General features: G+C 38.6%; 1 protein-coding gene across 4 annotated transcripts in view; it reads right to left on the bottom strand.

The window, feature by feature from the left end:
* myo5b (myosin VB) overlaps positions 1-26,896 on the bottom strand; it is a 37,709-nt gene that overhangs the window by 2,681 nt on the left and 8,132 nt on the right. For 3 of the 4 annotated variants that reach the window (XM_057360444.1, XM_057360442.1, XM_057360443.1), the window contains exons 2-35: positions 22,618-22,728; positions 21,508-21,676; positions 19,419-19,563; positions 17,694-17,850; positions 16,874-17,017; positions 15,931-16,012; positions 15,746-15,853; positions 15,542-15,651; positions 14,695-14,960; positions 14,336-14,417; positions 13,222-13,362; positions 12,936-13,058; positions 12,422-12,505; positions 10,569-10,715; positions 10,361-10,458; positions 9,408-9,494; positions 8,924-9,035; positions 8,570-8,781; positions 8,317-8,473; positions 7,990-8,229; positions 7,661-7,897; positions 7,109-7,193; positions 5,564-5,700; positions 5,361-5,480; positions 5,119-5,253; positions 4,291-4,359; positions 3,348-3,587; positions 2,649-2,731; positions 1,553-1,751; positions 1,385-1,478; positions 1,168-1,299; positions 646-797; positions 447-536; positions 187-337 (exon numbers count right to left, since the gene is read on the bottom strand). In XM_057360444.1, coding sequence (XP_057216427.1) covers positions 187-337; positions 447-536; positions 646-797; positions 1,168-1,299; positions 1,385-1,478; positions 1,553-1,751; positions 2,649-2,731; positions 3,348-3,587; positions 4,291-4,359; positions 5,119-5,253; positions 5,361-5,480; positions 5,564-5,700; positions 7,109-7,193; positions 7,661-7,897; positions 7,990-8,229; positions 8,317-8,473; positions 8,570-8,781; positions 8,924-9,035; positions 9,408-9,494; positions 10,361-10,458; positions 10,569-10,715; positions 12,422-12,505; positions 12,936-13,058; positions 13,222-13,362; positions 14,336-14,417; positions 14,695-14,960; positions 15,542-15,651; positions 15,746-15,853; positions 15,931-16,012; positions 16,874-17,017; positions 17,694-17,850; positions 19,419-19,563; positions 21,508-21,676; positions 22,618-22,728 — 4,699 coding nt within the window. Of the gene's footprint in view, positions 1-186; positions 338-446; positions 537-645; positions 798-1,167; positions 1,300-1,384; positions 1,479-1,552; positions 1,752-1,886; positions 1,965-2,648; positions 2,732-3,347; positions 3,588-4,290; positions 4,360-5,118; positions 5,254-5,360; positions 5,481-5,563; positions 5,701-7,108; positions 7,194-7,660; positions 7,898-7,989; positions 8,230-8,316; positions 8,474-8,569; positions 8,782-8,923; positions 9,036-9,407; positions 9,495-10,360; positions 10,459-10,568; positions 10,716-12,421; positions 12,506-12,935; positions 13,059-13,221; positions 13,363-14,335; positions 14,418-14,694; positions 14,961-15,541; positions 15,652-15,745; positions 15,854-15,930; positions 16,013-16,873; positions 17,018-17,693; positions 17,851-19,418; positions 19,564-21,507; positions 21,677-22,617; positions 22,729-26,896 lie in introns of all 4 variants that reach the window. The other variant, XM_057360445.1, reaches the window with a different exon arrangement.

Genomic DNA, 26,896 nt, shown 5'->3' with positions numbered 1-26,896 from the left:
CGCCCCCCCCCCCCCCCCCCCCATTGACTTTGATTGTATGGACACAAAACCACTGAGACATTTCTCAAAATATCTTCTTTTGTGTTCCACAAAAGAAAGAGTCCACATGAGGTTGAATAGATGACAGAATTCTATTTTTTCATCTACCATCTTTAGCACTGATCAGGAATGTTTGGTTGCACTCACCGATCATGGGTTGCATGATGGCCTCTGCCACTCTCACGAGTTGCTGATAGATCTGGATGGATAGGTCGCTCACAACCTGCCGATACTCCGCCAGGTCGAAGTTTTTCAGGCAGTGCTCATTCTGCTTGCCACTGTTCTGAGTCATAAACGCCTACGACAGGAAACAACAGCAAAGTCACGCAAAGGATCCTGGGAAGGTCTTATAACGGAGCCAACCCGTTTTATTCTGTTCATTTAAGCAAATGGAAAAGACCCATCACCTCTTCTCCGCTATACTGCTTCAGACAGTGAAGAAGTCTACTGGTATTTGCCAACCAGAATGAGGTCGTCTCAAAGTCCTCGCCGTTTTTCTGGAGAACACAGGGATGATGGACAAATAGCATGTGTTTATTTTTGCTTTGTTGAACCTCTTAGGTTCGTTTTGGTAGTCAAACACGTGCGTGTGTACAGCATACATACCTTCAGAACCTTTTTAATGGCGTTGATGGTGGAGGTGAGGAGAGAATGAACTTTCTGGTCGTCGTTGATATAGTCTGCGTGGCGGATGCACATGAAGAGGATGTAGGCAGGGAGGCAGGGGACGGTGGCTGACACAACTTGCGGCTTCATGTCTAAAGACGTGCATATAAAGTGTATTCAAATATATTTATTCAAAATACAGTAACTACAGGACCTCGAAAAATAATAATAAAATACGGCTGTCGAACGATTAATTGCAAATAATTGCATCCAGAATCAAATTTTGTGTTAACATAATATATGTGCACTGTGCATATTAATTTTGCATTTATAAACACATACACATACATGTATACATATTTAGAAAATATTAACATTAATGTATTCATTTATATTGACCGATAATTTAGATTATATTTAAATGTTTATGAATTTTAACATTTGATCATTTTCGTTAAATACATGTATGTGCCCGAACAAAATTATTTGTGGGTAAAACTGAGCTCTTATCTAAAACCACACCTGTAACAAGACTCTTGACCAGCAAGGCCTCATCTTCTTTGTAATACTCCAGCATGCCTTCAAAGTCCTTATCCTTCCTCTGTACTGTGACCTGTCGATGCAGTTCTGGCCTGCTTCTACTAGCCTGAGTCACTAAGAGAAGGATAAGAACTAGACGTGAGCACACAGCCGTGCCAATAGAACACATCCCAAACACATATGAAAGCGGACGTCTGACCTTCCAACTCCTTCACTTTCTTCATATAGATCGCCAACTGTTTCTTCAACTTCCTCTCATTCTTCTCCAACTTCTCCTTAATTTCCTTGAGATCCTGAACAACACATTCATCTTGAGTAAGGTATGTGGGGCACAAATATATCTGTTTTGGAACTGTCGTTCTCTCACCAGGTTTTCATTGGTGAGGCGTGTGAGCTCCTGTTCTATGCTGAACTCCACCAGAGCTTCAGGAGAGAGGGTGGAGAAGTGGTTGAGCATTTCCTGCTTCTTCTCCAAGTCGCTCCTCATCAGTTCGATCTGCGTGTGAAGAGCCTCCAGCTCGTCGTTGTGTTGCCGAGACTGCGTCTTCAGCTGGTCTTCGAGCAACCTTCCACAACACGGAGTAAACAACCGCAGGTAAACAACATGAGGTCTCCACAAATAAAACCACGTCAATGCCTATTGTGAAGAGAATAGTGGGAGCCAGTTGAATCAAAAGCTGAAAAGAAAACCGAAGCACAACCTGGCAACCTGCTTCAGACCCTGATACGCCAGGCCGAGCTCCCCATCTTCATTCAAATAACCCCAGTCTTGTGCTTTACTGCCGTCCAGATAACAGAAAGCCCAAGAGACAGAGAAGCAGTGGCAGATGGGCAAGAAGAAAAAGCAGAAGAGAAGAATGACAAGAAAGTAGTCAAGAAAGAAGATTAGGGCATAGGGGCACATACTGGATGGATTAGCCATCTCCATTTCAACTGTAATACTGCTGTTATGACTTGGGTTATTTCAGTATGTCTAGAGCAGAACATTGATGTTTAGGGTGAACTGGCCGAACAATGTGTATAGAAAGATGTGACAATCACAGGAAATAGGAAATGAAAGGAGGGAAGTTAACTGCATGCATGAGAAATCAGATGGATTCCAGTTGTTTAAAGTGGCCAGGCTGAAGACCAGAGAGAACGCAAAGGTATTACTTTACAGGTAATACTCATCTAACACCTGCCACTCTCTGATAGACGGAATAACCACTTTTAAATTGTGCCACAGGCCAAAGAACTATGCTGGCCAGGGATAAAGCCCTCTTTATGGAAAGCAAGATTTTTTGGAGGTGACGTGTATGTGGGAGTCACCCAGACAAAAATATGAGGAACACAATTATATGGGTCTTTATGCTTTGCAAATTATCAGAAATAAAAAGAAAGTGACATAAATAATCGAAATAAATCCATCTACATTTTTTGCTAAACTATGCTAGACTCTAGTTTTTCAATGACTCTAGTCTTACTTCTTTGACTCCACGGTGTCCACAGCATTGACCACGTCCACTGGCTTCTTGTTGTTGGTTATTTCTGACACATCATTGGAATTCTGTTAGGAATCAAATAAAAATGCTCGAGTTGATTCAGCCGATTTGCTTTATGATTAGACTATATCATTAGAATATATTGTCAGGAGGAACCCTATTCATTTTACATCCCCTGAATGTGCTTTTGTTCTAAAGCTACTAAAGAAACAATGTGATTTACATCTTGGATGGCCTGATGGTGAGTAAATTACCAGCAAATGTTATCAATTATTGCTTTATTGGGAAACTTTTAGTAAATCTACTAGTTTAAACAATAGCGTCACTGCTACACTCCCCTTTTTACTTTTTTTACTATTCAATTTTAAGAGTTCTATCAAATTCAACTGTATCTCAACGCGGTCTTTCTCTATCCAATGCTTGATTGCTTTTGCATTTTAAGGGACCTCTAATGAAGCCTTACAGTATGCTAATGGTTTGCTGCATGGGCTGATATGACAATTTATGACAATGACAGACCCAAAAAGCTTTTATCTGTGATCTCTAGACTAAAATATTAAAAATGAAGCTTGATCTTATTCATAATATGATCAACTTGACGTTTGATCCATGCCAATGCCCAATGACAAGCACATCAACATCACAATGTCAGCCGCAGGGCGGTGATGTTTTCAGACTCACAATGTGAATGGTGTTCTCCAGTTGCCTCGTGGTGTTGACGATCTGGGCCTTGAGCATGAGGACTTCCTCTTTGCGCACTTCCAGCTCATCATTGGCCTCTTTGAGTTGATTCAGCAGCACGCTGTAGCCGTCCTGAAGCTCATTGGACGAGCTATTTTCGGAGGCCTTGTCGGACACCGCTTTCCTCAGCTCGTTCAGGTCATTCTTCAACTTCTTATTCTCGGTCTCAAGCTCTTGTCTCTGTAGATGGCACAAATACAGCAAGAGAAAGATTCAGAAACTGAGTCCAAAATCATGCATCCCTGACTGCACCCATTAAAAAAGTGAATTTAACCCCCGCAGCTAAAGCTTTGATCTAAATCAGTGTTTGCTGAAGAGCGAGACCATCATTTTATTATAAAGCTCGCGCTGCAATGTTAGAAGGCTTTAAGAAAAATCTGATACATAATCCTTCCGTCTAAGCAGCTTTGATTCCTTCATCCTTGAACTTTGCTCTGATCACAGTTTAACCTTTGAAATCGATTAAGCCATCCATCTACAACAAAAGCCCTTCGATAAATGATTGATTACTGATTTGATAGCGTGAAGAAATCATAAGACGTCTTAAGAAGATTACATTGGAATTCTTCTCAAAGTTGATCCTCATTTAATTATTAAAAGGCACACATATAAACTCAATAAAACAAAAATAAATGCAGAATCTGGTTAAATTACACAGCTGTCCTTGTGAATCCTGTCATAATTCAGCTTTCTAAAACCGTCCCAATCTTAATCATCCTAAATTGTCTGACTCACCCAAACTTTAATTTGCAGCATGACCACAAACAGCACAGCAGCGAAAGTGCAACACAAATCGATGAGCACCAAGACCGACATTAGCCCGCAGGCAGAGCAACGTGAGCGCTACACTAAGAAGAACAGAACGATGTTTATACGCTATTACCTTTAGGCTGTTGTAGGCCAGGTCTGCATTTATATCCTCCTCTGACGTGGAGCTCCTGGTCTCATTACCCTACGAGATAAAAAAAGAGAAAAAGTGAACACCAACTGATAAGACGGGATGCTGTCGTGAGTGTGCATGAGGGACTGTTTGAAATGATATCTAATGTTTATGATGTTGTTACCTATTGCCAAAACGCTAAGGATTTGATGTTGCTTCATGCTCTACCAGTAATGCGATAGAAAACATTTATCATACTTTTCTGTTTTTGGCCTTTTCTTGAAGATTTACAGCCTGTTTACATCTTTATTGTGTGTTACAGAACTGTGAACATTCTTTAAAACGGTTCCAAAAAAAAAAAAAAGTGTTTTAATATGCATGCACCATTCCTTGAACACAGACAAGAAGATCCTCTTAAAGGAACAGTTCACCCAAAAATAAAAACGAGTCATATTTTACTCAACCTCGAGTTGTTCCAAATCTGTATACATTTCTTTGTTCTGATGAACACAGAGAAAGATATTTGTAGTTCTTGGCCACCACTGACTACCATAGTACTGTAGGAAAAATTACAATAGTAGTCAAAAGTCCCCCAGAACTGCTTGCTTTCCTACATTCTTCAAAATATCTTCTTTAGTGTTCAACCGAACAAAGAATTTTATAAAGCAATTTTTCTACTATGGTAGTCAATGGTGGTCAAGAACTGTTTGGTTACAAGCAGCAGAACAAAGAAATTCACACAGATTTGGAACAACTTTCAGAATTTTCATTTTTTTCATTCAGGAGGTTACTGTCAAAACAAGAGATCTAAGACATGAGAGATTAACTCACCTTGCGGTTGTTCAGATCTTCTACTTTCTCCAGGTGGGTCTGGAGCCTCTTTCTCTCCTGCTCCAGCTCTCGTACCCGCTTCTGCAGCTTCATAAACACACTGAGGTCCATGGCGGCCTTCTCGATGCCCATCTCCTGCAGGAGGTAAATGTTTATTTCAGAGTAAATGAAAGAATCCCAATCTCTGTTTATAGAGACTCCAGTGAGAAATCATAATGTAGATGTTTAGACCAAGTCTTTACCTCCACCTGCTGGATAGTGTCATCAGTGTCTCCAACTTCAGACATGCTAATGGAGGGGTAGTTGGAGTCCGAGCCCAGACTGCTTTGGTTGGAGGGGTTACGCCGGTGGCCGGGCTGGAACTACAACAGGGAAGGCCATAAAGACTTCATAAAACATGAAAAAGAGTGTTATAGAAGTCTAGACACATTGTAAGACGGTTAACCTTCATCTCATCCTGCAGGTTTTCATATCTTTGCTCCAGTCTGGAGAATTCTTTGAGAAGGTTCTGATAACGTTGCCTCTCTTCATCCAGTTCAGCCTGTATGCGGCTCTCCTTCTGAGACGCATCTCCACCTTTACCTGAAATGCATAAAGCGGGCATTCACATACAGAACATGAAACGATGACCATTCACAAATAAGAACAGACTATAGCATAAGGGATAATGGGGACTACAGCTTTACTGTACTTTAATATTGTTGTTATTTAATACTGGTGATGATTATGGGTTTACTTTTGAGTGTTGTAGATACATTTTAATATTGTCTTTATTTTGTAATATCTACAATAATAAAATGAGAGGCTTATCCGCTTATGCTATTCCACCTATGCCTGTGGGTATATTTGCTTACACAATGCGAATGCATAAGTATAAGTACAAGTAATGTTGAGATTCACAGGGTGACTCTAGTTTAGGGACATTTCAAACAAATGTAAATATAGATTCAGAAAATCCCACTAGATTTACAAATATATAATTTGCATGTTTGGAGGATACTACATGGAGAAATTCAGATGCAGAAAATTAAGAGACCATTTCAAAATAATGTTTAGTTTTTCTGAATTTACTATTTATAGGTATGGGTTTAGGTAAAATATAATATATAAATATTTCTCCCAAATTTCAAATAAAAATAATGTTTCTTTTTGCATTTATTTGCAGAAAATGAAAACTGGAGAAACATGTCAAAATAACAGATGCTCTGTATTTTTCCAGACCTCAAAAACTGCAAAGAAAACAAGTTCATATTCACTTTTATATATTCACAAAATTATTTTTATATGATAATGATAACAATAACAATACATCTACAAATGCTGCTTAAATGAAAAATTTGGAATGGTCTCTCAATTTTTTTTCCACAGCTGTATATGGAAATCCTTTACATTTTCAAATGGAACTCAGTCCCATCCACCCCCACTTAGAATTTACTTTCTGTACTTAGCCCCACCGAGTCCCTCTGATTTCTAGCTCTGTGTATGATAGACTCAAATTGCAACCTGGCATAAAGATTGAAGCTCTCTACCAAACGCATACAAACAAAACAAACTGTGCAAGTTGTCAAAAACACGCAGTGTATTCGCAACAGCTGACTACTTTCCCGTTTCAATCCACTTTTGACATTTTAAACAACTTAAACAGCCTCTGCATAAAAACAGTTCTGAGAAAATCAGTGTAAAACAAATCTGCTCAAGTGACATTTAACAAATAAAAAGCGTACTTAGACCAAACCTCAGGTTTCAAATAGCATTCCCTTATGTGAACCAGCAAAATACAATGGTCAGCTTTAGCTGTCCAGGTACAGAAGCAGTGTCACATTTCTCTACTAAAATCCAATGAGGATTCTGTGTCTCTCGCCCCACTTCTGAACACAGACCCTCTTGTGCGTCAAACAAAACCAGCCCAGCCCTCCAGGCTTGAGTTCATGATACTCGCTCCTCCACAGGCAATCTCTGTGCATGTGATGCCGTGGAGCGTGACACTCACCCGGAGCAGAGGTCTGGATTCTGCGGTTCATCTCCTCTTTCTCCTTTTTCAAAAGTGAGTTTTCGTTCTCCAGCTCCTCCACCCGCTACAAAAAAAAAAGATTCATACGTCCATTTTAGTCGTACTTTAGATTATTAGAGTGACCTTACTAAATGTATTGTACAAGTAATAAATATGTCAACAGAATATGTAATATCTGCACAAAAATTAGCCATTTTTGCTATTATTCTTAAGCAGTTAGTGTTGGGTGATTTTTATTTTTGCAATAAATATATGCATTTCTCTATAGTTCACACAGGTGTCCTAACGGAGTACTATATTTATATACATTTTTAAAACAAAACAAAAAAATATATATGTTAGAATGAATTTCCATTAAAACAAATTACGGAATTATTTAGGAATGACAGACATTATCTCGAATAAAAGGTACAGTGTAAACTTTTATTCATATTTATCCATTTCCTTCTCAAAGAATTAAATTTCACTGCAGCAAGCCGAAAACTACGAACAAGTAACCAAAACTCTTCTCACCTAACAAAACATTCTCACCTTTTCGAGATCATTTTTCTCATTGCTGAACTCCAGCTCTATCACCTTCCTCTGGGCGTGGGCTTCCTGGAGCTCCGCCCTCAACCTCTCAAGCTCATCCTGCAGCGAGACCACCTGAGTGCTGGGACCCTGCTGACTACGAAGGGTGTGCAGCTCCTTCTGCAACTTATCAACCTCTGATCCCAGAGAAGTATTAACAACAAGCAGCTGCTCGCTCTGAGTTTTATATTCTTTGGTCTGCAAGGAGAACAAGATGAGTAAATGTCAAAAAATGTCACAATCTTTGGTGACCCCTATAATCGTTTATGTAACCCAAAATCATCCTGTACCTTGTTATCCATCTTCTTCTGCAGCTGCACAATCTTGTTCTCCATACCCACGTTGAGATTTTTGAAGTGTTCAGCCGATCGGGCCTCTATCTTGAGCTGTTGAAGTTGACGCTTGGCACGCACGCGGCGATAGAAACACTGGATGACGACGGCGGCGTTTCGAGCGCGGAGATATTTCTTCCTCACAAGCCAACCACGCACAGCCTTCTGGATGATAATGGCTTTGTGATGGAGCATGAACTGAACAGACAGAATGAAAATTAAAACATGCCTTTATTGATGTAACCAGGCCTTTGAAAATGAAAGCTAAATTACAAAAGTGAGTACCTCCTGATATAGTCTGCGTATGAACATGCCACGGGCAAATGCCTGGATGGTGACGACAGCACGACGGGTTTTGAGATACTCCCGTCGCACCCGAACCATCCGAGACCGTTTCTGACAAATGAGAGCTGCACGGGTGAGACGAAGTCTCTCGGCGTATCTGAAGGAGCATGAGAGAGAATAGAATGCTTTTGTTAAGTTCCTTAGCAGATTACACGTTTCAGCTGTTTGCTAGAAACACTTTGGTCCTCCTCACCTCCGTGCCAGGTAACCCCGACCGTATCTCTGCAGGGTGATGGCCGTCTTGCGGATCTTGCGGTAGCGAATTCTTTGCAGCCATCCTCGCACCGTCTTCTGGATCTTAATGCAGGCATAGCGGAACTTATCTGCTCGGAGCTTCTCCAGATAGGCCACCTGACCGGCCCTGAAGAAAATCTTGGTCTTTCCAAACTGAAACTTATCTGGATCCTTAAGGAGATATGATGAATGTCAAAATTGTACCTTGTGGTTGGTAGTGCCTTAGATCAAGCTCGTAAAATTTTGCAGAAAAAGTAATAGTACAATCCCTGGAGCCTTTGAGATTCTAACCAGACACTATAACTGGTCTTACCTTGACCAACGTCTCCAGTAGGTTTTTACAGACCAGCTTCTTATCCGCAATGGTCATGTCCTTCTTTGTCATGAGAACCCGATATCTGCTGTAGAAATCTGGATATGTCCATCTGAAAACACGCATAAGATGTGAGGAGCTCCGGATTGAACATCATATTAAATCACTAGGTACAGATTTCCATAAACATTAATCTGAGTGCTCTTTGATCAATTTTAAGTCATACAAATTCCTAAGGAGAAAGAAAATGTAACTTTTTGACAGAATATCGAAAAACGTATGTTGACATTTCAGTCCTGCTCTAATCTAAAGGTTCTAGCCAAAATCAAGAGCACAATACCCTAAAACTTTACTTAAAAAGAACATTTCTAAAAAAAAAAATGTGTTTGCTCCATATCATGAGGTAGACAGTGTTCGACGTGTCTCCACTTCCTAGATGCCATAAGACAGTTTATTTTATACAAAGAATTTGTAGTTGTTTTACCTGGATGGATATCCGGCGGCACTGATGCGGATCGTCTCGAGAACTCCACATGCCCGTAGTTGCTGAACAGCTCTTTTAGAATCAAATCTAAGGGATAAAACAGCGATATAGTGAGAATTCTTTTCTAAAACCAAAATGACCATGTTTACTGACACAATAAGAGGCTGACAATTCTTCAAATTTGTAGACCTACCGGATCTTTCTCTTGAGCATAGAGCACATTTCATGTGAGAGAGGCATTGACAGACTACAGTCCACACGGGGACTGGAGGATGTTAGACTAAGAATTGGGACTATGCGTTCAAAAAGCATGTGACTGACCAAACTCTATTAATTTAGCATCCCTGAAGGCACCCTTGTGCTCAGGAATTTGCAAAGACGACAAACAGAACCAAACAAGAGCCTGACCTTATCAGAATTGTGAATCTTCCGGCAAAAATGAACAAATAAAAGTACTTAATGTACTTTTAGACATAGTCTAACACAGTAAAAAGCAGACAAATATAATAGTCTGTTACATAACATGCACTGGATTCTAATTTTGGTTGCTTGTATCTATTTTGAAACAACTACATTTGGTGAATGTTACACAACGATGTAACACAACGAAGTTACACTCGTTCAACTGATTTAATGAAAAAAATAGCAAGCGACAGGTAATCAGCAAATCTGATTGAATTTTGATCCAATAAATCTAGTTTCATTTTATTCGACGTAACCTGGTATCCTATCCTACTTATTTGTGGAGCTTTCATGTTTCATGGAGGAAACTCCAAGTGCAACTAAGGTCAGTTTGATAACTTCTTGCAGCAAATCAGATGTCTCCATACCAGCATGACTCTCAAAAAGCTTTACAAATGTGTTATACTCCTCTATTTCAGGCCAAGAAAACTAAACGAATACATTATACAGCTGGACCAAACACAGTTAAACATACAGCACATTGAACTTACATAAAAGGTTCTTTAAAATCATTGGGCTTGATGCAGCGCACGTAATGAGGAGTGGTTGCGTTCAACGTTTCCATCAGAAGATGTAGCGAGTTTCTGAACTGTGAAAGAGAGGAACCGTGAACAAAGAGTTATCAAACTGTCAACTATCCACCACATATATGGATGTCTAAATCTGGCCCTGGTGGTCAAGCACTGTGCAACGCCTCACCTGGGTGCCTACGGTTTTTCTGTGCTCACGGTTGTGACCTTTTGGCTGGGGTTTGGCGGGCCGGACGTTGACCCGGGAGGCCTTGCCAGAGGATGGGGTAGCGGCAACATCTTTACCATCCTGAAAGAGATCAGCCACCAGCTGGAACTGTACAAAAAGCACATCCGTTGGTACTTGTCCTCTAGTTTATTACAAACCTTGACAAACAAATAAGGTGCTTAATGTTTAAACGCTAAGATGAGGAACAAAATATCAGTTTCCTTCAGAACACTTTTTTCTAGCTAGTCTAGCGTAAAATTTGCATTCCTCTCCAGCAGCACTGCAAAGCACTTTTAAGAGCTTTAAAATCTACAGCTTGAGCATCCACTGCATGGCTTGTACATTGTGTATTAATGCATCACTAAGATCAGAATCCTGCCAAAAGTCAGGAATCTGACACAGAATACAGATGACACCATTGAAAGGTTGTCACTGGTAAGTGACTAGTCTGACAAACAGCTACTAAACCATACAAATACAAATTAAAGATGGCGCTTTCCGTAATAAATGCTATAAAAGTATACTGTTTATAAAAGGTCCTACAGAAAGTGTTTTTATCTTGAACTCGACAGTATTTGTAGTTGAGCTCTGCAAATTCACATCGCACATTCCTGCATTTTCTGTTGCCAAGAAACCTCAGGACAAAACATTAGGGAAGATCAGTATTGACACAGACGATGGATATCCTATTAAATCTCTGCACTTAAGATGGATCGTGCTGTTTGTTTATCGTGCGGCATGACGGATACAGTGGCTGGTAGGTGTGGACAAGGTCAGAACTCTGTTGGCCTGACAAACAAACTTTAAGTCAATTAACCGCTTAAACAGGTCAGAGACCAAAACATGAGGTCAAGTGTGATTTCAGTAACCCAGGCTTGAGGACGTGTGAGATATTAACAGAGGTCTGGCCGAGCTTGAAACAAGACTGGAGCAGTGTAACATGACTCAAGCTGGGTTTTTTTGTTTTTTGTCGATTGATATAAACAAAACTTGAGCAATGACGGAACAGAACTTAGCTATGCAGAATAATTCGCACCATAAAACACAACAGTATTTTGGCTGTATACAGCCGCAGAAAATATTAAGAGACCATTCCAAATTTCATTTAATCAGCATTTCTTGATGTATTGTGTCCATTCCAGTCCAGTGTTGTATTTCAACAAAATCAAACCTCAGAAGTGACAAAGCCACCCAACAGTAATGTGAAAGACTGACACATGAAAACTGTGATTAAAGTTACATTTTTGAACTTTTCCTTAATACATGTACATAGTGTATATAACTGTTGTAATGCTTAAAAGTGAATTTTCTTTGCAGTATTTGAGGTCTGAAAAATACAGAGCATCTTTTCTGTTATTTTGACCTGTTTCTCTAGTTTTCATTTTCTGCAAATAAATGCAAATATAAATATTTTACTTGAAATTTGGTAGAAATATTGTTAGTTGTTCACAGCATGAAACACAAATGATCATTTTACCTAAACACATACCTACAGTATATATAGTCAATTCAGAAAAAAATCAGGAAAATGGTCTTTGAAATAAGTCTCTTAATCTTTTCCACGGTTTTTATCTTTGATTTTCAAAATGTTTACAGAAAACCAAAGTACTGTATAAAAGATCAAATTAAATGAATGCATAAATAAACAATACCATAAAATCATGAAACAAAAATACACAAATATCCATAAAAAATAAGAATCTTTTCTAAAGTTCACTGCACAAATGAATTGTGAAATAAGAAGTACAGAGAAAGAATTTTGTTTTGTGAATTTACCTGTGTATTTAAAAAAACAGAATCTATCCAGTGCTCACCTGGCTGGCCTTGAGGATGTTGATCTGTTCCTCATAGACAGTGTCTCTGTTCTTCTCCAGGAATCCATCACACTGATATTCAACCTGTCACGGACAACATGTGCTATTTTTGAGCTATTCTTCAATGTGTAAAAACACAAAAGCCATGTTTTTTACTAGCTGGTGACAAGGTTTAGTAAGCAGGTTTGTACAGGAAAGCAAAGGGGTTAAACTATTCCTCAAAAACGATGCATCTCTTTGACATTCATGTAACATCGTGTATGTTTAATTTCTGATCCAGCTGTGCTGTAATGTTGAGATCTGTGATCTGGACAAATAGAAAATACACAAACCAGAACATCCTGAACCTTACAACATTTGGGGCCTGTTTAACAACATTAAACAGGACGTGGAATCTTATCCTGCTCTAGATTTACTGCATTCATCCATTGTTGTTAAAATGACACTGATCCACTTAAAAAACAAAGAGTGTTGCCGTTGTGAGATGTATATGATTCATCTAAACTGCACCTACCTTATCTGCAAAGTGCACCACGATGAAGGAGCTGTTGGACATCCTGGGCTTCTCAAAATGCCCGCTGGCCGAGTGTTTGCTGTACAGCTTCTGGGCCCAGTTCAGATCTGTTCCTTTAGGCACCTGTTAACGGCAGATTGGATGAAGTGAATAAACAATCGGCTCATTCTCAGCGGTGTTTAAAACCAAATGAGCTGCTCTGTTCTGAGACCCGTTTAGATAACGCCTCTCTCCAATTCTCTTTATCTTTCCTCTGACAGCTGTTTTCCCTCTGGTACAGACTCACCTTACACTCCTCATCTAGAAGGTCCAGGATACCGAGCTTGGCTTCAATTAGGTCAATGCACGGCTGGTTGTCATAATAATCTATAAGCGTCCAGGGTATCTGCTCCTTCATGTATTCTTCTTGCTCCAGTTTGAACACATGCTGAAGGGTAAAATAAAGTCGTATAATAAGTGAGTGTGTCGTATCTAATAGAAACTGTATGCATCACATATAATACACATGAAGCATCAAATATATTGAATGTGTGTCATTCCTGTTATCCAAAACCTTTTCACTTAACAAAACCAATATGCTTGTGCTGTAATTTAAAGTTACAGTTTACCCCAGAAGCAAAATTATTTATTCAACCTCCTGTCATTCCAAACTTGAATTAATTTTTTCCTGCAGAACAAGAAAATATTTTAAAGAACACGGGTAGTCAAACAACATTGACTTCCAGTTTATGGACACAAAACCACTGAGACATTTCTTCTTTTGTGTTTCACATAAGAAATAGTCAAATGCAGGTTTTGAACTGCATGATGGTAAATGATGACATCATTTTAAATTTGGGGTAAACTATTCCTTTAAAGTATTTTGATAAAAAAGTGTCTCAAAAAGAGCATCACTGACTTTATTAAAAGGATAGTTCACCCAAACATGAAAATTCTGCAATCATTTACTCACCCTCTTGTCATTTCAAACCTGTATGACTTTCATTCTTTTGTATGACACAAAAGAAGATATTTTGAAGAATGTCGGTGGCCGAACCACGGTGGTCCCCATTGACTTGCATTGGTTTTGTGTCCATACAATAGAAGTCAATGGGGACCAAATTTTTTGGTTACCAACATTCTTCAAAATATCTTCTTTTGTGTTTCACAGAAGAAGGTCATAAAAGTTTAAAATGTCAAGAGGGTGAGTAAATGATAACAGAATTTTTGTTATTGGGTGCACTACTCTTAAGTAAGTAAGTTTGTGTGTTTGCGAATGTGATGTTTTTCACCAAACAAGGTCGGTTGTCACATTCTTGAGGATAATGTCAGTAAGGAAATGGACATGAAAATGTAACGCATAACAGGAATGACCCAAGCACAACTACACATATAGACCAAAACTGTCATTCACTACTGACCGAGTTAAACTGTTGCTGGAGTTTCTCATTGGCATAGTTAATACAGAACTGCTCGAAGCTGTTGATCTCGAACGTTTCAAACCTGTTAAAAGATTAAACCATTCAGACTTTCCCGAAAACACACTGAGCAAGTTACAGATTCTTTATGCATTTTTCACCCTGTCATTCTCTGCGCATTTACTCTAATGCTAATCAATAGAGCTTCTCCTCTGTGAGGAAATAATTACTCTCATGGTAAAGCTGACTCTTAGTTTTCTGCTAAGGGCTTCAACCCTTGAGACACACATACCTCTAGTTGACAATGCACGAATGAGTTTCTAAATCTATACAAGCAGGCCTCCTAAAAACACGAGCTTTACCCATAGATATCCAGCACCCCGATGAAGGAGTGCTGTTTGGTGGATGTGTGCAAGGATTTATTGATGTGCTCTACGATCCAGTCGAACAGATGTGCGTAGATGTGTTTGGCAAGAGCGTCCCGGGCGTTGACAGCTTGGGCGTGCTGCATGTTCTTCACGTAAGTCTCAGAGGTGGTCACCAGTTTTCTACGACACAGCCAGTGCTCCATTTGCTCTTGCTCTATACCCAGCAGCCGGCAGAAATGCTGCAGGTGAGTGTCGTCCCTCTGCAGGCCCATAGAGAGATTGGGATTGTTATTAAGGACAGTACATTTAATACACATGCAAAGCATTACTTAAAGTGATAGTTCACCCAAAAATGAAAAGTCTGTCATCATTTCACCCTCTTGTCATTTTAAACCTGTATGACTTTCTTTCATCTGCAGAACACAAAAAAAGTTATTTTCAAGAATGCCGGTAACCAAACAATGGCGGTACCCATTCACTTCAATTGTACGGACACAAAACCGTCAATGGTCAATGGCTACCGCCGTTGTTTGCTTACCAACATTCTACAAAATATCTTCTTTTGTGTTCTGCAGAACAAACAAAGTCATTCAGGTTAGAATTGACAAGAGGGTGAGTAAAAGTTTTGGTGAACTATCCCTTAAAGCGTCACACAATGTAATTGTGACTGCTGGGAAGCAAAACGCTCTGACTCATGTAGAGTAAATTGCACAGCAGCGACCCAATCAGATTACAGCATTTAGAAAACTGCCTGTGTGTGATATGAACGTGGGAACGTCGTCTGAAGCCGTCAAACAAATAACATAATATACACAAAGCATGCAATTTGTTTGGCACTTACATTGATATGACAGGATTCTCCATCTCTCTCCGACACAATCACCACATTCCCCAGGTGCAAGATGGAGGCAATTATCTTAAAGATGCTCATTTGGTGAACGTCTTTCACGCCTGCACATTACATAATGTCAACGTGTTAAATGTCTACGCTAGACGTTCACTCCTACACAGCTAATATTGCTAGATTTATTGCTGTGGTCCTCACCAAGCATTGTAAGAGCCTCTCTTGTCTTCACCAGGTCTTCAGCATCGTTCACTCCCTCGATGAAAATGTTCTCACCGAGAGAGGTGAACGTAAAATCTTCCGCACTGGCTACACATTGGGGCGAAAAGATTTTAGTAACTATAACAATAACTATTCTTTTTGATTGAGGTTTTTAGGACACTTACTCAAAGCAAGCTCTTTAAACTCTTGCAGAGATGATGATGCGCAGAGCTGGTAGAAGATATGATAGTTTCTCTCTTCCTCAGCCTGAAAACATGTAAAGAAAACTATTTTAACAACAGCCATGTTTAAGTTACAGTTCACCCAAAAATGGAAATTCTGTCATCATTTACTCACCCTCTTGTAACTTCAAACCTGTATGACTTTTGCAGGACACCAAAGAAGATATTTTGAATAATGTTATTAACTGGCACCCATTCACTTGCATTGTTTTGTGTACAATAGAATTGAATGGGTGCTGGCGCGGTTTCTTCAAAATATTTGCGTTCTGCGAAATAAAGAAAGTCATACAGGTTTGAAATGACAAAAGGGTGAGTAAATGATGACAGAATTTTCATTTTTGTGTGAACTATCACTTTAAAGGGATACTTCACCCAAAAAATGAAAATTCTGTCATCATTTACTCTCCTTCGAGTTGTTCCAAAACTGTATAATTTCTTTGTTCTGATAAACACAGAGAAAAATATTTGGAATAATGCTTGTAACCAAACAGATCTCGACCGCCATTGACTCCCATAGTAGGAAAAATTACAATGATATTCAAAAGTGCCCCAGAACTGTTTGCTGTCCTACATTCTTCAAAATGTCTTCTTTTGTGTTCAACACAACAACAATTGTAAGTATAGTAATTTTGTAGTTACTAAATGTAGTCATTTTTCCTACTATGGGAGTCAATGGGGGTCGAGATCTGTTTGGTTATAAGCATTCTTCCAAATATCTTTCTCTGTGTTAATCAGAAAAAAGAAATTTATACACATTTGGGACAACTCGAAGATGAGTAAATGATCATTTTTGTGTGAGCTATCACTTTACGGTTGCAGATAAACTGACAGATTTTGCTTTGAGAGCTGTAGTTAAAGCCCAATGTCTCCTTCCCGCACAACACACCTGAAACACAACTCTGGATTTTTCGAGAAGGTATGTTCGCATGTTGGCACCGATGATGTGGTACCGCCTATCAAAACCAATCTGGATGTACTTCCCAAAGCGACTGCTGTTATCATTACGGGTGGTTTTTGCATTTCCAATGGCCTGCATGGAGACAGAAGAGTTAATCATATGAGAGTCATGTCGTATTATCAAATTACAATGATTGATGCATAACAAAACACGGCAAGGGTGGAGGGAGACTTTCACAACAGAGGGTGCAGCTAAAAAATCCTGTGTTGCAGGAGGCTAATGACATAACACAGTAATTGCTGGGATTTCAGATGATTTGCTTGATTAAGCTTGGATGTTATGAATCACATGTACGGTAGCAATAGGATGGTCCGTCTATCTCTATCTCTGTTTCTGAGTCCTAAAAGGCTCTTGTATAGCCAGCGCTCATTTCCACTGTAATGATGTCTTTAAATTGCCTGAGATTTGAACACTCTCATTGGCACACAGATTATCTTCCTGAAGGGCGCGTGTTATTGCGCGGCTTATCGGTTCGAGCCAGACGATTCATGAGTTGATTTTTTCAGCTCAAGTGTGTCAGCGCTGCTTTGAAATAGTCTTTTAACCTTTATGTATTTACAATTCATTAAATTGTTTAGTCAGGGTCATTGAGATCCAGATGCGGGCGGTGTTTATTTTTGTGAAAATGACTGAATTGTGAGAATATCCTGCTTGTTACATGGCTACTTACTAAGAATCAACAGCAGTCATTGCAACGTATGGATTTCAAAATGGTTGCATAAATAAAGGATTGATTTTTATAGCATACCTCCATAATAGGGCTGGAGGCCAGCACTTTCTCTTCGACATTGGTGTCACTGGCTGAACCCCCCACGGTGGCAAAAAACCGCATTGCGTACTTTGCGGAAACCGTTTTACCAGCTCCCGACTCTCCACTCACGATTATTGACTGGTTCTTCTCATCGCTGCAGGAGAGAGTTCAGGTTAATATGCAGAAACAACACACATACTGTATACATAAATATACATAACCATATTTTATGTAAATAGAGAGATTGTATGCATAAGTTGAAGTAAACGAAGTCTGTTTAACATATTATCATATCATTGCTGTCGGACTGAAAGCTTGCGTCTCCAATACTGCCACTTTATGAAACGTAAAAAATAACACAGCATTTTTTATAATTAAACAGTGTGTTGTTAAAAAGTACTTCCCTGCTAAAAAAACCCCCAAAAGAAACCCAATAGAAACCATCACAGAAAATGGTTTCATTAAAAAAATACCATGAACCATTAGCTTTTTTCCATTAAAACCACTACAAAATTCATTTTTGTAGTGTGTTTTGGGCACTATTCCAATAAGATTTACCATCCCACCAATAGGATCCATCGCATACCACTAGACACAATTATAGTTTCCATTAAAACCAATACAATTCCCATTATAACCATTAAATCCTTTATATTTTCTATTGTGTTTTGGGCAGGGTTTTTATTGGTTAAATATTTGCAAAACCCACGGAAGAACAAGAAGGGTGACCAATACTACTGATTTATGAAAAATGAAGAAACAAGATTTCCGTCCGACAGCGACGACGATATTATTGGTGCACATTGATTCTCTCATACAGAAAATGTACCAAGAATCACTTACACAAGAGCACTGGCTATTTTCCCACTTTGTTGGCTGTCTAGTGCTTTTAAATGGCTCTTTTTACTCTGACATATTCAATAAAAACACATCAACACATTCAGCTGCCCCCCAAACAGTCTCTGCTGGAGTCTGTACACATCACACACATGCACACGCTTCCCCTGAAGAGCTACCTCAGGAAAACCCAAACACAGCACTGAGATGCTTGACACGCTCTTAAATAATTGACATGGTCATTCAGTGTAACTGACGTGTAAAGCCCAAATTAAACAACCAATCAAATCCAAAAGATTTTGACCCTGGGAGCACAATCTTTGACTCCATCCTCCTTCTTAGCTTATTTTGGGACGTTGGCATTAAACAAATCATTAAGAAGTCATTACGGCTCAGCGTGGGATGTGTAGCTGAGGCTTAAACCTGATGCGAAAATGGCTTTATCTTTTGTTTCAAGCGACAAAAAGCACGCAAATACAAAGGTTGGAAGAATGATGCAGCTTGCACAGTGATTATCCGCCCACCCAATCCATTACTGAGCCCAACTGAACTTTGGGATTACTCGCAGCTTTCAGTGGAATAATGTCATTTCCTGTTTACGACCATTGGAAATGATCAACGCTTTAAAACTCTGTCTTTATTAGAAAACGACAGGCAGCTTAAACATTTCTTCTACCTGATAGATGTCACTAAAACCTCACCGAACCCCTCACTAGGGCTGTCAGAGACAGGCATTATTTTTAGCCAATCAGAAACACTCTCTGCCCATCAATCATGTCAGGAGGGTGTTGGAAAGAGGGAGTATGGTTAACCTAAAGCCCCCTTTTGCAAACAAACTCTTGAAACATTTTCTGTCTCGCATGACAGTAAAAAGAGAGCATGTACCGGGCCATCTGTTTGTACGCCTCCTCTGCCACAGCAAATATGTGAGGGTCCATGTCCCCCATATTCTGTCCGCTGTACGCATTGATGACTTCTTCTCCATAGATCTGTAGCTGCTCGTATGGGTTGATGGCCACCAGCACAATCCCTGAGGACAACCATACACAAGGTCAAGAAGACACATCACATAAAATCAAACTGATACAGGAAAAATGATGAAAAATGATGACTGAGTGATGTCACACCAAGAACTGTGTCACTCAAGAAGACGTGTCACTCTTCGACAGGAGGAAAGAAACGCGGAAAAAAAGGAATTCTGACGCAATGGGCATTGTTGTGCTTTGAAAGATATGATCATTCATTTGTTGCGAAGCACAACAGGCCAAACCCACAATAAAACAAGGCAAACAAGAGCTGGGCTAGATCGCGTACATCACATACACTCTTATGACTTTGTTTGAAGTCATTCAGCTGAATGTAAATGCACTAAAGACTTTATTCCTAAAATACTTTTCAATAGGATATGCACACCCACATTAGAAACAATACCAAAATGGCACTAGCCCGTTTACAAGAGCAGGTTGCCATAGGGAGTAGAAACGTGTGTAATGAAGGTATATTAAAACGAGACTGTCTTTGTTCTCCTGCAGTAAAATCTGGTGACCCTTGATATCTGTTTGCAGCATTCAGAACTGCTGTGAGAATCCCAGAGCCAGACAAAAAAAACCCCAGAAAGTTAGGAGGAAAAATCCAAAAAACAGAGAAAACAGACATGAAACGGCGATCTAGGCATATTAATGTGAAGGAGTATTGTTTAAACGTGTCATTTGAACTATTTGATTTGTTTATCAAACTGTATAATTTTTTTTAAATCCCATATTTTGGGGGGAATTAATACTTCCTAAAAGTTGTCAAGTCGTGAAATGCAAAAATCTTCAAAACTATGAAAATGTGCTAAAGTTAGCCCACATTTTTCATTCTGTAATTGGACACAGTACAATTTGCTGGTATTTTGTGTCTCTATTCAGTTTTTTTATGCACATTGTATAGTGTAACAGTCTTAACAGAGGATTAGAGAGTGTACAAACAGGATGCATTCTTTCTTTCATAAACACACAGATAAAATACAACTGAATGGAAGGGAACACAATGCTTTTTAAAAGTGTAACTATTTGGGGAAAAAATAGTACACTGCAATACAACACTGCAATGATGTCCATCTGATGCGTGTGCATTGTTTCTAGTCCTATTACAATTTTTGGTAGCACTTCACAGTAAGGTTGTATTCATTAGAGTGATAGTTCACTCAAAAATAAAAATACTGTCATTATTTACTCACCCTCTTGTTATTTCAAACCTGTATGACTTTCTTTCTACTGCAGAACACAAAAGAAGATATTTTGAAAAATGTTGTTAACTGGACCCCATTCACTTGCATTGGTTTTGTGTCCATACAATAGAAGTGAATAGGTGCAGCGCTGTTCGTTTACCAACTTTAAAATATCTTCATTTGTGTTCTGCGGAAGAAAGAAAGTCATACAGGTTTGAATTAACAAGAGGGTGAGTAAATGATGATAGAATTTTCATTTTTGGGTGAACTATCACTTTAACATTAGTAAATGAATGAACTAACCTAAACTAACAATGAACAATATAGTTTTTCAGCATTTATCAGTCTTGTTAATGTTAGTAAATGCCAATTCAAATATTCTTGTCAGTTCATTGTGAATTAACTAATGTTAACAGTGGCAATGTTTGATTTCAATAACATATTAGTAAATGCTAAAATGAACATGAAATCCAATTTAATAAATGCTTTAGAAGTATTGTTCATTGTTAGTTCACGTTAGCTAATGCATTAACTAATTGTTAACAAATACAACCTTATTGTAAAGTGTTACCCAATTATTTTATTTGTAGATTCCTAAATACTTAATTGGCTCTTGACGATATCATATAAAGAAACTCAACACAACAGTAAAAAGTCAATATAAAACATACAAAAAAATCATTTAAAATTACTAATTGACAAATGGAAGATCTTTTGTGTCAAAGTTATGATAAATATAGTAAAATATTACAATAGACTTACCACAGTAAGTGTAAATGTGATTGGACTCCAAGAAACGCACTTTGAGATTGTAGAGCACAGCCGGCTCATGGAGGTAGCTGAGAGCTGTGAGGTCATTTTCTCCCACCAAAATGTCAGGATTCCGAAGAAACGGAAGCTTGTCTTTGGGACCAATTGCATATTCAAACGTCTAGAAAGAAACAGTGAATATTTATGTCAAGAAGTCTATTTTCCAGTCTCACTCATTGAAGCATAAAACATAAGCTTCAATGAGTCATGCAGATCAGTATTCTATCTTTTGGTTTATTTACACAGATTTCCCCTGACATGATATTTTGATCATACACTTGAGAGTATCCCATTCACCTCTTCTCAAAGGGCCTCCTCTTCTTATCCACCAAAACATGATTAATGGTTCATAAGACACATTTTCCTCACTGTGGTGTAATTGTAATTAACTGTTGCGTGGAGCCGGATGGCTTGTCAAGAGAGTCTGGTTTAATTCACAACTGCTGTGTCGGGACTGATGTTCTAAACCCAGAATTGCTCAGTCGGCTTAAAATGACTCATCACTCCAGTTTAACCTGATTTAAGTTCTTACTTTGTTCAAACAGGCAGCAGAAAAATAGATTTACGGCACATCATTGTGGTTTCTGTTGTCTGAACACAAAAAAAATAAAGACTACATTTATAATTTATACTGTCAGCCCAAATCTGACTATTTGCGTATTCAACTGGAACCTAAAATACAAAATGACTGACTTCCACAATGTGTATCGTTATACGGTTTAGATCTGACTTGTGTATTCCATAGCGGTTTTTGGTTTCCAGAATATTTTAAGGTGTGTTGGTCTATACCAAAAAGATGTCTGACATGTTTATGTTTTGAAAGATGGGAGAACATGACATAAGCAAAAAACTAGGCCATATCTGATCATAGCGCTCAGACAGAAACGGAGTTCTTGTGATTTTTTGGGGGTGTTCGCACTTGTTAAATCTGATTTCTAAACCCACACCCAAATGTGACTTAAAACTTTAGTGTATCAGATCTCTAGCAGTTTTTTAGCAAACAAATCCAATCCATGCAAAAAAAGCTGATATAAGGTAAAAAGACTGAGTGTGTTCACTTACAGATTCATCTTCTAATTTGAGGTGAAGAATGGAGTCTCCCTCCTTATAATCCCTGATGATTTCAGCTGCCTTCCAGACCTCTTCTGGGTCAGGGATCCAAACCCGGGTGTACTGAAATACACATAAATACCAAATGTAATTCTAAGATCCACCTGACATTCAACCAGAAGCAAAAACAAAACATCTTATTTTCTGACCTTACACCGTGTCTACCCTGGACGCGACCGGCGAGACACGACAAAAAAGAACTCATTATAATTTAAATTTTTGTCCACACTGGATGCGGCGCGACACCCATTAAGAACAAGCAGGTTGTCATTGCGTCCGGTGTAGACACGGTGTTATTGCACGATCAGATGCATTACATAGTGCAGAATACATAAAAACAGAAAACAACAATGTACAGTCGTTCCCTAATATCCTGTTTTGCAGCTGTTGTTCTGTGTTTATTTCCCATTTTCTTGACTTGACTTCCACCCGACAGCTCGTGGTGATTCAAAATTAGTGAGGCTAAAAACACGCTGTTATCAGCCTTGAAAGCTGCATTTAGAGGTCGAGTGCTTTTTGTTCTGGAGCTCTGTGTGTGTGAAAACCCTCTCAACCTTCAAAAAAAAAAAAAATTCTGGGACTATAAGCCATTTAAACAGCCAGGACCGTATTAGAACCACATTCAGTGGCAAAAACCGGCATCAGCTTTGACATATTCTTAACTAAGAAATCACTCAATCCCAAGTCTCCAATTCCACAGCACAACACTTTCATGACTTACTGAAGTTGGTAACAGCAGATATGGATGTAAGAACTGCATGAACAGTTTGGCTTGGTATCAAATGGAGGAGCTGCACTTGGATACGAAGACTAAATCTTGAGTGTCCCGTTACGCTTGTTAACCTCCGAGGCTGAACTTCAGGAAGCACACGTCACACTGTATCGGGCTTCATGCAGTTGACAACCTCATTCTGAATCCTAGTTATGAACGGGGTGAGCGATACATAAAAACATCTTCAGATATAAATGAATACAGTGCTGCCATCTCCAATTGTCAAGGGACAATTTCAGAGGACAAACATAATGTGCTAGTGACACAGAGCATCACACCCGGTTTAATCCAAGACGCGAGTACCAACAAAGGCTAAACCTCTTGAGGGTCACACCTGTTGCATGACTCAGTAATGGGGTGGAATACGAAAATGTCAAACTACAAACAGAATATTTGCAAAAATAAGACAGATCAGGGGAATCAGTGTGCCTGAATACGATTAAAAGTGATTATGAACTTGATGAGCTCCTCTAGCTCTAATCTAATCATCTCCAGAATACTCAATTACTTGTAAAATCTGTGTTCCGGTGGGAATGTTTACCTTGAAGTTTGTTCTCGTCAGAGAGATACAGTCTGACACAATGAGGACGTACTTTAACAGGGCAGAGTGTATTGATGGCTGCTGCTGAAAGCAGAAAGGCTCTTGGGTGAAAAAGGGAGATTCAGCAGGAGATAGCAGAGAGTCAATCTTGATAGAACAGCAGGGGGCTTGTCATGGTTCTGTGGTGCGTTACATCACTCTGTGATGCAAGTCCCCTTAGAAAAACATCTACTGTATAATATTAGAAAAGCAATGAATGACAAGATATTTTTATGCTATTTTATTGATGCTTGTCAGATGTAAAATATAATCCTAGTGAGATTTTGAGTAAAAGCCATGGCATGATATTTGACAGTACGTAGTCAACTTTTTTAACATTATAGCAGACAATTAAGTCCAATTTTGATTTCATTGTCTTTAACAAGTCATTGAATTTACTATTATTATTACAATATTTAAATGTAGGTCAAATGATTAAGCACGATTTATTGCATCCAGTATAAAAGTTTGTGTTTACATAATATATATTTAATATAACATTTATAAACACATACACGCATATACAGTATTTAAGAAAATATTAAACATTAATAAAAGTTTATAATATATAATTTCAATTATTGGTAAATAAAAATAAATTAATACATCTTAATATTTTCTAAATATATATACACATGTACAGGTATGTATATGTTTTTGTGTTTATTAATACAAAATTACAATACACAGATATTATTTAAATACAAACTTTTATTCTAGATGCGATAAATCAGTTGACTGTTTAAATTACATGATTGCTTCACAAAGCTTTATTTGTTTCAAAATGTCGGCCACGACCTCAACATCATCATGTTGAGAGCATCAACATGTTGGTTTTAAAATAATGTTTACAAAAACAAAACTATGTGCCTGATGTCATGAAAATGAGTTCATCTGTGTGTTTGTGCTTTGTTTTATTTATATCTACGGTCAATAAGATCCGATCTTTCAGCAAAAACTGCTTGGTTTATTATGACTGACTCTTGTGTGCACTCCAGCACAGATGAGTGCACAAAAATATGTTTTTTTAATCTTATCAAACTGTCATTCTGGTGATAACATATGTGTGCAGTGGCGTTTATAAGGACAAATCTCTGCAAACTAAACTGGATCTAAAGGACAAATGATGGTAATTTGTGAAATCTCGCCCAAGATTAGACTTTATTTATGGGCTGAAAACTACCTGAGGGACTGAGGGATGTCTTCATTATTACCATGAATTATACTAGAAGTGTTTCATTTAAAAGTTCCTTAAAATCTCTTTAACCTGTTTGAAATGCCATATAAACAAACTACATAGAAGAAATATGAACTCCACCAGGCCACCAATATTTAAAAGCACACAATCCGATCTCATTTCAGGAACTCTGTTGTCAGGAAGCGCAATGTGATAAGCAAATAAACCATGTTCCATTAAGTTCAGGGAAGTATTTCGGAAAATGCTCACTGTTCAGGTAATTTCTCACAACCTCTGCCCCAAATTTGACAGTTTTACATATTTAAAAGATGTACACCACTACAGGAACTGCATCACACACACAATCAGAGCACTGTGGCGTGTACACTCAAAGTGAAATGAACAAAATGAAATGTGATGCTTTGACCTCATTATGGATTCAGTTGCCCTAATATAGTGGTGTTGCCGTATAGTAGACCATATGCAAATAGTGCTCAGCAAAACCATTGGCTTATTTGGTTTGTAAAGCATTCTCAGATGACATAACCCTGGGAGTCCGAGCCTCAGCGGGGAAGGTCTGGGTGTTTTTTGACGTTGTCAAGGAAGTAACAGCATTTGAGTATGTAGCTTAGCATACAACATCAACTTGTAAACAAAATAATAGCAACCATTTCAAACTGTTGGACCATTTGGTGTGAGGGCACAGCAACAGTGATGGTTACAGGTCACCAACAGCACATTGAGGTTTTTTCATCAAAATTCAAATTCATGGTAATGATACATGACAACAACGTACTGTATTTGTTTAAAATATGTAATTGTGTAATGACATTAAAATTCTTAGCGAAATTCTGGTACAAGTGACAGAAAATGAAAATAACTGTCTCTTGAATAAGCATATCAGAACAGGAAAATGTATATCACAATATTAAAATGTACAAAATTCATGTACTCGCTTCGATTTCCATTTAGTCTTTTTCTAAGAGAGAGAGGTTATTTACAATATAAAATACTGACACATGTAAAGGTGTCAGGCAGGACAGAAAAGGTCCTGCTCATGAAAGCTTTCAGCTCTATACCCATAAAAACAAAAACAAGTCTCTTATGGTATAAACTGAAGCCTCGTTCTTTATTTACTGAATGAACAAATGGCTTCACTCATTACCAACACAACAAAGACATCCCAAACAAACACCAAAGGCTACCTTATGTTCAGGGAGGGATCCAGTCAGGTTCAACAATGGTCTAATTTGCCCAACGTTTATTTTCTATATCTTCATTTCCACTTAAAGGAGCGATGAATTAAGACATAATATTAACCAGAGCTTTTGTTATATAAGAGGGAATCGTATTCAAGCATACATCCTTTAAGTGTCAGAACTGAAAACGCCCTGTTATTGACACCAGGCTCAGCGAACGCCAGGTCCTGGAATGCACCATTGATAGGTTGAACACCGCCTCCACAGAAGAATATCAAGGACTACTTCTCTAGCCCCGCCCACTGCTTCGCGCATGACAGTACTGAAATAACACAAATTGCATGGAACCAGATAGAGCGAGCAAGCAATAAACATGCCGTTAAAGATCGCAAAATATTGTGCAGTCAGTGCCTGGTTGTGGAAGAACACAGTTGCTGCATAACCTTCCTTCGGATTCCGACATTAGTAATGCGTGGTTGAAGTTTATTTTTAAAGACGGTCCA

The sequence above is a fragment of the Triplophysa rosa genome, linkage group LG19 (assembly GCF_024868665.1).
Source record: "Triplophysa rosa linkage group LG19, Trosa_1v2, whole genome shotgun sequence".
Classification (NCBI taxonomy): domain Eukaryota; kingdom Metazoa; phylum Chordata; class Actinopteri; order Cypriniformes; family Nemacheilidae; genus Triplophysa; species Triplophysa rosa.
Note: the sequence above shows the minus strand (reverse complement) of the source record. Positions and strands in the feature narration are given on the sequence as shown.